Below are 12095 nucleotides of genomic sequence, written 5' to 3' on the forward strand. Positions count from 1 at the left end.
TATGATTTATTTCTAGTAATTTTAAATACATAAAAGAGAATACAAGAGAAAAATTATAAATCCTTCTGTCAATTATTTAGTTTGGTGTAACCTAAACACGAACAAAATGTTGCACGCATTATTGGGCACAAGTCACTGATGAAAACTGAATATATAACTACATAATTGTGTTATTTAACCTCTTACCAAAAATATCTGTTGAGTAGTTCATTTAAAATGTTAATGCAAGATCATTTTATTTTACATCTCCTTACTCCTACTTTCTTTTCTCAGTACAAATGTAATGATTTATGTATTTTTAATACCTACAGTACACACGCTGTTTGCTAACCATTTCCTACCAAAAGTCCTCTTTGGTTTTATTTAAATAGCAACAACCATTCCCGTACCCTAACAACATATGTATGTGTTTTGTCTTTTTTTGGGAGGACTTGTTTAAAGTAGAAAGCTGTTGCTTGCTAGCTTAACCGAAAATACTGTTGGCTAAACGCACCGAGCCTTTACAGCTAACGTTAGCAGCCTTGCTAAAGCTAGCTTCAGTCATAAGACTAGAGAGGCCAGTTCACGTAATTGTAATCATACTGAACAACATTCAGCTTAATCTCTTGTTACATCAGCTAAAATATTTTAGACAACAAGCTAATACTAAGTTTGCTGGTTAGCGCTACTTGCCAGTTGCCACCAATACTGCATTTCTAACTATACAACTTCGTTTTTTCTTTTTCCACTCAATGTTAATTATTGATTGACAGTTTTATTGTAAACAGCAAAATGTTTTACTTAAAACTTGACTACAATCTGTTGGTTTTGGGGCTCCATACTCTTTACACACAATAAATCCCTCAGCAGACACAAACACAGCAGCTCTGCAGCGTGTATGGGGCCTCCCATATATACATATAGCCTACTTAGTGAAGACATTAGGAAAATCAAAGGGACGCCATATATTTAAAGTGCAGTGCAAGAAGCGCTTCATTTTGTCCTCCATAAAACTTGATAGGATGAAGTAAAAATGCTGGGGTCTCCTTGTGATCCCTTCCTTTTTAAGAGTCAGAAACGTAGCCTGTATATTTTGAGAGCTGAATACACATTCACATAAGACTTGAAACAAGATATAAAGAAAACAATTACCAGATGCTTTTTAATGTGGAATATTAGCTCTAATAAAAGGCAAATCGAAAGCCGGAAAATCGCTGTAATTGACAGAGACTAATTAAATGTTTATTCAACATAAAGAACTAAGAAATTAGATTAATTGCAATAATCTGCAGTCTAGTTATATGGTACAAGCAAATACAGAATGATAAAGCTCCTTGTAACCCTGGATCATATCTGTGCACAGCGGGATAAACATGGATGAACCCCTCCATCTGGCTCACTATATGGCTGAAAATCCCACTTAATTTGAGGGTTTCTGTTTAAATCCAGTCATTGATCTAATAGCAAATGATCTGCACTAGTGCTTTAATGAGAATCCTCTTTAACTCCTTGCACTATTGCACCAAATGGTGTCAGTGTGGAGCCGGCCGTGGCCTCTGCCGACAGACAGACAGATGAAGAGAGGGGAATTAGCATGCAGCTTTCCAAATGAGCAGACCTGAGAGTCCATCACGAAACTAAAAAGGCCCTCGTATAAGACAGGCAGCCTCCAAAGAGCTGTGCCTGCCAGATTAGGACGAGGATACGTCAGAGTTTCCGGTAGGGTTTTTTTTCAGAGTGTGTGTGAGTGCATAAGACAACAGTGAGGATAATGGCAGGCTGACGCTCGCTCACAAGCCTGCCCTCCCCAAACACACATCCTGAATTATGATTTGCAAATGACAAATGGGTCGCTAATACAATTCATGAATTATGTAGTTGTCATGGTGACATTAATCAAAAAGCAGACCCCCTTCTCTGGGCTCCGAACATTGTGTTTGTGGAATTGAGATGCATGACGGGAGCTGCACACCGAGCCGCCTGAGTGAGCGCAGGGCAAAGCGATAGCAAGATATTGGTTCTGCCAGTCACTCAGAGGCTTATTATGAGTGCAATGCAACAATCACACGCCTTCAGGCACACAGACAGACAGCTCGCACTGACAAAAAAGTGAAAGGTAAGGCTTTACATTCACAAGAAAGGAGCCTTGTGGTTACGCACACAGCAAGAGTGCCCACAGGTTTTTTTTTGTCATTTATAAACCAAACCAAGAAATTCTTAAAAAGGTGCACTTGAAAAGGACAATGAAGAAAACTCAGGAACACAATTCACTTGGAATTTGACCCTTCTTTATTTTGCCTTACAAAGGGTACAGTATCTTTTGAGAAAAGGCTTTGTCGTTGAAAGCAACACAAGAAGCATCAACAACAACAAAAACAGTCAAAGAAAAGCATTATAGAAAGTAAAAGTCTTGGCACCCGAGATTCCTAAAGGGATGAATGATGGATGGTTGCCTTGGTTGACGTCATGGTTGGATCTCAAGAGTCTGCTCAGCTGCTTAATTATTGAGCGCTTGAGGGGTGTGACACTATCAGCGAACATCACTTTGTCAACCCCCCTTTTCAATATTTTTGGCCTCCTTCTTTATGTCTCTCACTTTCTCTTTCCTCCTTTTTATATATTTCCTTTTTCTTTTTTTTAAAGAAACTCTCTACAGCTCTATCTTTCCTCATCTCCCCCTCCACTGATTTACCTCCAGTCCTTGCCTGAGCTATCACATTTTAATGTGTCTTTCTAAAAAGCCTCCAGCGACTAAAAACATCACTTAAACCACTTAGTCCACTAACTGAACAGGCTAGGCCTCCTAAATACTTGTAGGTGCATCAGGTTTGTGTTAGGTGCTTTCAGAGATTCATGTTTATGCAACTTTTAACTGAATCCATATTAAGTTGTTTTTCAACACTTCCCAGATCTGTTCTGCAGTCTGGTTAATTTAAAATCAGCACACACTACAGAAACTTCACTTTGGGTTAATACAAATTATAATTCATAAATTGTTGTTGGGCATTTTCTCCCAGGGAGGCGTCCGGTTCGGCCGCAGAGAGCAGCGTTGTGATCTTTGATTGAGAAGTGGTGGTGTTATTCAATTAATTATATTTAGCTCCAGGCAACAGAAGTCAGGGAGGAGATCTTTGAGAGGAAACACAATACAACAAGGCGGAAAAATAACAAGTAAGTGGAGTGTGTGCGCACACACACACACACACACACCGGCTGACCCTGCAACCTCGCCTCCTCACAAAACTGTCAAAATCTCCGTGCTCTCACCGGGCTTTTACTCAATGAGGTTAGCCCAAAGGTGAGTCTGTTCATCTATAACTTCCCTCCCTCTGCCTCCCCCCATCCCTTTACACCACCCCCCCCTCTCCTCTATTTCATCACCCTCCTCTCTCCCTGCTTGGTTCGGGATCGTTCCTCCTCCCCTAACAGTTTGTCCCTCCCTCCTCCTCCTCCCCCCTCATGCACTCCCTTTCTCTCCCCTAGTGTATTAAGGGGCTTTGACGCTCTCAGTAAAAGCTGATTTATTCTCTTGGTGGTATCGATCGGTTTCTGCATTAAAGATTATAATTCATTACCCCAGCCCCTTTTAATACATTAAACACTCAAAATAAAAATAAAATACTCCCCCACCCCATCCCACCACCCAGACTCACCGTGTCCCGAGGGTGCGGGAAAACACTCTTGTCGAAACGCCCTGCCTGTCGTCCCGGGCCCAGAGGACTACCTGTGTGTGTGTATATATGTGTGTGTGTATATATATGTGTGTGTGTGTGTCACCAGCTCAGCAGTAGAGATATTTACAGGAACACACTCCCCCCTTCATGCACACACTCATGCAGTCTGGCACAGTTTAGATAATCGAACAAAACGACAACAACATTGTCACAAACACACACCGACAAATCGCTGACATCAGCGGTCATGACAGTAAACAATGTAGCAAAAACTCAAAAGATATCTCTTTCATTTTGAAAAGTCAGTTTTTTGAAATCATACATGGCTCAGTTCAAATGTTGTTTCTACAAACATGATTTGACATAAGATGATTTGCTACCACTGGATGGATGGATAGATGGATAGAGAGATAGATAGAATATTTTACCCACGACAACTCATCAGCAGGCCTGATAGAAAGACAAACTGTTTATTTCCCCTCAAAGTCTTCTTACTATTATTTACATACATGTCCTGAGTGCACAGCTGAAATCACCACCTTCTGCTTTGGACACCAGCAGAATACAGATGTATTGAAGACAGGTCAAGTTAAAGATTTGTGTACTGCTACGTACGTGCCCCTGTTAGTCAATATGGCTGGCCCCTGGGGGACGGTAAGGATTTAAGAAGCGCCATGTGTCCCCTATTGATTTTACCCCAAATGGCCGCACCAATCCCCCGCACAAAACAAGATTGCCCTTCCCCATCGCCTTGACAGATTGATTTTGTATCTCGGCCGTGAGGACTTGAGGATCAATCCCTCTGATTCGGCCTCCTCGCACTGTCACTCTGATGGACAATTTCCCTCTCCATCCTTACCGCTGCTCGTCTCTCCTCTTTCTCCTTCCATTAAAAGGACTCTTCTACCTCTAAACTCGAACTTCTCCCTGTCCGTCCTCCTCCCTTATTCGCCCTCCCTCCTCTGTCTCCCCCCTCTGCCTCTCGTTCACTCTGACAGGCTTTCAGACAGTAAATCAGAGACATTGATCCAGTGCAGCGCCCAAGTGTCCTGGATTCTGCTAAAGAGCCATTTTCATTTCACAAGCAGTTTACTGGCCTCGCTACCCCCCCCCCCCCCCCTCCGTAAACATCGCCCTCCTCCCTCTTCTCTCGCTCCATCACGGCCTCATCCATACACATCACCCATCTCACCTAACTGCCGGATCCTCATCCTCTCTGAGTGCCGGCCGCTGTTTTCCTCACACTTTTTGCTGCCTACTCTCAATTTTCTTAGAAATGGAATACCTTTGAAGGCCTGAAACATTCCACTAATACATACTGATTGCTTCCCCACAAAACCACATATTTGTATACCCTACACTCTTCCCCAGCCACGGTCCAGAGCTCGGCACGGTTTCTTGAATTGGTTCCCGTGTCTGACTCCAGCAACGTCAGGACTAATTTGACTTCCCTGTAATTTGTTTGACATCAGCACAATGAAAACATGTGTAGGAAAACTCTTCAAACAGGTCTCCATGTCCCCCAACAGGATTTATATCAGTTTCTACCACATTTGTATTTTAATCTACAGGGAATGCTACAAAGCAAAAGCAGCCAAGAGATGCTGTTGTCCCCAAAGAAAGGTACATATTTATCACACACATATTAGAGATCTGTCTCTAAACTCTGGAGGATATCTATTCAGTTTACATTTTAATATATCTTGGTATTGCAAGTTTCTATAAATAATGTTGTGCAAGATTACTTTCTGCCTGCATTTAAACATCTGCTGTAGTTTCTGTGACATACAGTGCGAGTTTTTGGACAATGACTGACGTTCTATTTATTTTCTCTTTACTCTGTATAAGCACATTTAATGTGAAACTTTAACTCATATTCATGTCTGTTAAATGGTGTAAGTATCAATCATATATGTCTGCTCAATTAAAATACACATAATATATTTTACATTAGGATATAGGGTAAGACTTTTGTACACATGTACAAAACCATAAACAATATTGTGTGTACACACAGGTAGGACGCTGAAAAACACATTCACAGTTTCTTCACTTATGGATATAAAAACCTCTTCTTTGTTTTATTTAACATCCAATGCTTATTTCAGATGTGATAGGTCGTCCTGTATTAAAGTAACACTTGTCAATGTGAACGGATGTAAAGGCAATATCTTTTGAAATTAGAAAACTTTTACAGAAACTTTGTGCCGAGATTGGTTTCTAAACTTCTTCTTCCAAGGTCAATGATGAGCTTCATAAAAGTTGAATGCCAACTTTTCTTTTATCCATGGTGCCAGCTGGGAAAAGTTTGTTGTGTTGGAGTAGATCAAACTTGCATACCGGTTTATAAATATTTTCAATGTTGCCGTGAGATTTCAGAATAAGATTTCACACATTAATAAAAACAATGCAGGCATGTCAGAAGTAAAAATAAGCACTTTTAGTGGACTATCATTGCTGGTGTGATTGCCCGATAGGATAACATACATTGCAGCACTCTCTGTACCGCTCTATACTGGAATTCATTAAAAAAACAAAACGTATTAGTCAGTCAGACACAAAAACATGGGAAAATAGGGTCTGGTTGAAAAATACAGAAGTCACACTTCACAAAATGATGAAGTGACACTGCTTTTTTTGTAAATCTGTGGAGCTCTGTTAGTTTTCTCATGTTGCTCGCATCCCACTGTGGTGATTGTCACTGATAATTGGTATTTTGTCAATGAGCCACCTTTGTAACAGTCTCTGTTAAGGATTGTGATTAAGTGCAATTACATAATTGTGTTACATAATGCCTTTAAAAACCATCTATTTTATTATTATTGGTAAATTGCACTTCTTCCTAACAAGAATCCAGAAGAATACCTCATCTTGTCACTTTGAAAAACCTATTAATTCAAAGCTCTTTATTCAGGTTCCCACCTGGAATGTGTGACAACCTGAATCTGAACAGCAGGAGCGCCTGTCTACCAGCAGCCTGCAGGGCTCTTCAGGGAGAAAACATCCCAACACTGCACACATGAGGCTAGCAGGCCAGAAGTGAGAGGCAGAGAAATGTGTGCAACAGGCAGTCACACAAATAACTGAAGGAGGAAGACTGTGGATGTTCCCTTTAAGGCACTGGTTGATTTTCTTCTTTATGTGTTGTATCTTAAAGTATATATACTCAGCCCTAAATACATCTAAATTCCAGCGCACCAGGAATGCAATGCAACCCATTACAGTTCAATTAAACTAAGTATGTGGATGCGCCGGTGAAGATGGCCGCATCGTCTTTTGGCTCCTCTCCAACTTTGCCCCTTTTCGTATTTTGTGCGTATTTATTTTACTTTTGCCGTTTTACTTAACTTGTATATAGACTCGTACTGCACTATTCCACTTTATTTTAGAACTATTTTTCTTTTTGTATTACTTTTACTATCTGTATTATTATGTTGCATTGTTGGAGAAGCCTGTTTCCCACGACATAATTACTCTGTAGCTATGTTAGTTTGACAATAAAGCACCTTGAACCTTGAACAAAGCAACATACTGAACAGGATATGACATAAGATAACTGAATGAGATGAAAACAATACAAAGATCTGAACTGTCCAGGTCTGCAACACAGCAAACTGATCAGCAAACTGATCAGCTAACTGATCAGCTAACACACAGCATGATGAAATGCATTGAGAGAATCTCAAGGAGAACAGCAACAAATATGTTTAAGTGCAGAGAAAAATGTCGACAAGGCAGTAATCAGTAATAGAGCGCAAGGAACACAGTCAGCAGCAGCAGTCATCAGACTGAAATCATTCTTCATCCAACACCTGAGAGTTCAACGCCGTTGGATACTGTCAACCGAACAAGCAGTGGACCTTTTTCAACACACACACACACACACACACACACACACACACACACACACACACACACACACACACACACACACACACACACACACACACACACACACACACACACACACACACACACACACACACACACACACACACACACACACACACACACACACACACACACACACACACACACACACACACACACACACACACACACACACACTATTGAGGCTCTCAAGCAGTGGTGGAGAAAGTACTTCGATTTGTAAAGTAAAGACAGCAGTACTACATTTTAAAAGTTCTTAACTAATCATCAGCATTAAAATAAAATACCAAAAGTACTATCGTATATATTGAGTTACTTGGCTACTACCATTATTATGTATATGTATTTATCACAGCTGGTAGTTGTAAAGCTAATTTGAATAAATGTAAATACTGCTGCTGGATAGTTTAACCTATAAATATAGGTCAAAGTTTGTTTAGTAATTGACTGAAAAAAGTGATTAGTATCTAAAAGCTGTCACATAAATGTAGTGGAGTAAAAAGTACATTATTGGCTTCTAAAATGTAGTGGAGTAGAAGTATAAAGTAGCATAAACTGAGAATACTCAAATAAAGTACAAGTAACTCAAAATGTAAGTACTGTACTTGAGTAAATGTACTTTGTTACTATCCACCACTGCTCTTAAGACACTCGCACACACACACACACACACACACACACACACACACACACACACACACACACACACACACACACACACACACACACACACACACACACACACACACACACACACACACACACACACACACACACACGTGGGTTAGCGCGCCGTGTGCAGCGAGTCATTTCCAGGGCCTGCAGAATTATTTTTGTATGTTCAGGAATATGGCAGGGTAACAGCCTTCAAGTTAACGACACAGTTAGCCTAATTGTTCTTCATCTGTCATCTCAAACAGAGCTGTGGACCGTTTGAGTCCCAGAGAGAGAAAGAGAGAGAGAGAGAAAAGAGAGAGAGATTACTGACGGGGCAGTGATGAAAATTGGTCAGAGGATAATGAGTCTCGTTGTCTTTTCATCCTCAGACTTTCCCTCTCCCTCTCTCTCTCATTACTCAGAGTGACTGGTCGGAGTAGCTTCACAGTCTGTTGCTTATTCAAAAACCCAGCGCGTCTTTAGATGAGTTCATCAGGCTTTCCATCTCTCTTTTTTCCCTCCATATCTCCATCCTCCTGCCGGCTCGGCATCCTCTCATCCCCATGCACCTTTTTTCCCTCCCCCTCTCTCAGTTTGAACTTCTACATCCTTCCTCTCTCCGTCTCTTTATCCCTCCCTCCTCCATCTGTTTATTTTGTTTGCACCATACTGTAGAGTAGAGAGGGACGAGGAGGAAGAAGGCCCGGACAGAGAAGGAATCAAAGAGCTCAGAAGCGGAAAAGACAATCCCTTTGTGACAGATCAAGCTTTTATAAAACAAGAGAGCTTTCTTTGTAGTTTACTTCCCCCTCAACAGCCCCTCTCCTCCCCTTTGTCCCAACACGACACCCCCCTCCTCCCTGTGCGTCTGCACCATCGTGGCAGATAGTGTGGTATCAATAAAGAACGTTGTTGGCAGATGAAAGTCGTGGGGCGGGACAATGGCTCGCTAAACGCTCAATTCACTTCACACAAATCACTGGGGCTACATCCTGCAACAAACAATTACAAACTCATACAGATGCGCAGTGGGGAGAAGCTTGATGGCGTTTGCATAACACACACATGGTGAGTTGTGACAGCAGACAGGGAGCCAGGGTGGATAGGAATTGGACAGCTTTGAGACAAAAATGATATAAAGAGAAAAAAGGAGGGAAGGGGGGAGGATTGGTGATTGTTGTTAAAAAATGAACAGGTGCTGTGGCTGTGCAATAGAAAAGGCAAAGCTAAACAAGTGAAACATTTTACAATAATATTGCTGGCAGGGAATGTTTTTAGGTGCTTTACTCAAATAATGTTAGGAACTTAATGCCCTATTCGTACCGTGCTAACATTACCAAGGGTCCTTGTGACTTAGAAAGTAGCCCATATGTCTTTGTTTCATTACCCTTATTCACACGGATAAGCAAGGTCTGTTTTTTTACAGTCACAATGACACCAATCCAATGAGATTTGATTGCCTGGCTCATATGCCAGGCAACACATTGTCTTTGCTCACTAGAACAAATGTAAATTTGTGTTCAAATAGATTTAATTGATTAAATTAATTATCGGTTCAAATAACAACAATGTTTCTCAGGTTGTCAGCTATGAAAAAGGCCATGCGAGTATATCCCATAAACATCACATGTCATAATTGCATTTATAATTAGGCTCAAGCAGCTTGCTTCTACATTTTGTGTATTTAGAGGTTTTATCATGTCACTGTGTTTATGTGTGTGTGGGGGGTGGGAGCAAAGTACATGTTTATTTGATGTATTTAGACACAATTAAGTGTGCTATATATGCACTACTATGGATCTAATGAGTGTTTTGCACGTGTTAATGTACTGATGTGCAAATAGATATTCTGAACAAACTGTGCTGTTGTATTTGCGGTAAAGTGTCTTTACTGTAGGGTATTTTATTATATGTACAGCACTTTGGCTTGACCAAAAATCGTTTAAAAATGTGCTATATAAATAAAACTTGATTTGATTTGATTTGATATGCAAAAACAAAAGTGTGGTTTTGACCAGAAGGAGAAACACTAATGCAAGCCTCAAAACCACACTTTTCTTTTTGCATATGAGCCAGGCAATCAAATCTCATTGGATTGGTGTCACAAACTCCTAGTCAGCCAGGACTCTACTTTGTGAGGAGGTTAAAGATTGTTTATCACTTTTTCCTCTCTAGACATTTTTGAAAAAATACATTACATTCAAGGAGCAAATATTCACGAAGAGACACAAGGTCAAGGTGTCTCTCAGTGTTACAGGCATCTCTTTTTGTGTTGTGGCCGTTGGAGAAAATGTTCTCAGGGCTGTATAGGGGATTTTTTCGCTGAACAGACGCATGTGGCCATTCTCCAAAATCGGAAAGAGCAGACGGCGCCATATCCAGTTCTTATAGTACATCCCTGATTTTACTCGAATGTACTGACATTATCCCCCTGATATGATGTGAATGGTTATGCGTAACATCCGCCTCCTGAACGACAAGAGCAAGCCAGCTATATGCCTTCCAAACAGAATACCTGTTGAGCCTGAAGAAAGACGCCATGCGTGTTATCCATCTCATCATCTTTTGAGGTTTTGCTATTATGATGGATTTGAGCTTGCTTTTTATGCAAATGGGTCTCCATGCTGTGCAGCGAGATGAGCATCCTGATTTCCCCCAAAATGCTGTCATAACGTTCATTTATAATTGCCAATCCAATCTTCATAAATCTTGACCGGGAAAGAGGAAGAGAAAAGGCACGGAGAGAAAAAGAAACCATGCACGAAAACCATATGACGCTGGCAAGCCCTACTGATGCTACAACTGCCAATATATACATGACCTTTATATAATGTGTATTTTTATCTGAAAGATTATTATCTTTCAAATGAAGATATGTAAATAAATAGTACAGACAGGGATTACATAATTAAAATGCAGTAAAATATCTGGAATTGGGTTAGAGGTATAAAGTAAATGGAAGTTGAATTACTGAAGAAACAACCTCAGTACATTACCTGAATACATTTACTTGATTACTTTCCTCCACTGCTGCCTGATAAACAAATCCACTTTTCCCGTCTCTTCCACATTGAGATGCGAGAAAACTAAAGGAGAAATATTCATGTAAAGTGTTCCCTCGTGAAGCCACAGCTCACTGGCTCACATCGCATCCCGAGACATAATCAATTCAAACACAACAGAAGCCTGTGTGATTATTTTTAATAAGCTTTTGCTATTGTCTTACACACACACACACACACACAGTTATGCCACTATTCAAACAGCACAGGACACATAACTCATAGCTGATGCCAAGCTGCCAATTATCACAGACAATGAAGGTCAAGTTAGAGTGCAACCTATAGGGTCCATTTTTCACAAGAATTATGAATGTCATTTCAAACCTTCATCATGATGCCTCTCGTAACCATTAGTGGGGAAAACAAAGGAACTAATCAACATCTGCAGAAGAGCCAGCGTGCACTTAAAAAAAAAAAAGCAATCATCCAAAAAGGTCTTGATCTGCGATGACCTCGAGGAGGAAGAATCTGGATGTTGAGCGGCGAGTATCCACAGCAACCGAATCGACTCTCTTAGAGTTTACTCTTGACTGTGTCCTCTGTGGGAGAAAAGAGAGAAAAAAGATGAACTTGTAAAACGAGGGGAGAGAGCATTTTGCTTTGGTCATGCAGCGGTTAATTGCATTTTGGCTGGATCGTCTGGTGGCTTCAGAGGGATCTGTTAGCGCGGATTAGTCACTATGAGTCCAATATGGCTCGAGACACAATAAACAACATACAAAGTCACACACACACACACACACACACACAAACCAAACAGACAGCCAGTGTGGGTGGTGCCAGGTGTTGGAGACACATACGGTTTATAGTGTAGACTTGGAGGCCTGCCTGC

At 40.8% G+C, this 12095-nt stretch overlaps 1 protein-coding gene across 1 annotated transcript in view; it reads right to left on the bottom strand.

Moving 5' to 3' along the window:
* Positions 1-11385: 11385 nt before the first annotated feature.
* Positions 11386-12095, bottom strand: part of macrod1 (mono-ADP ribosylhydrolase 1) — a 110559-nt gene continuing 109849 nt past the window's right edge. Inside the window, exon 10 of the mRNA XM_034138997.1 lies at positions 11386-11802. Within this exon, the coding sequence (XP_033994888.1) occupies positions 11777-11802 (26 nt within the window). The 3' untranslated portion in view covers positions 11386-11776. The remainder of the gene's footprint in view (positions 11803-12095) is intronic.

This window comes from Trematomus bernacchii, unplaced genomic scaffold (genome assembly GCF_902827165.1).
Source record: "Trematomus bernacchii unplaced genomic scaffold, fTreBer1.1, whole genome shotgun sequence".
Lineage (NCBI taxonomy): Eukaryota > Metazoa > Chordata > Actinopteri > Perciformes > Nototheniidae > Trematomus > Trematomus bernacchii.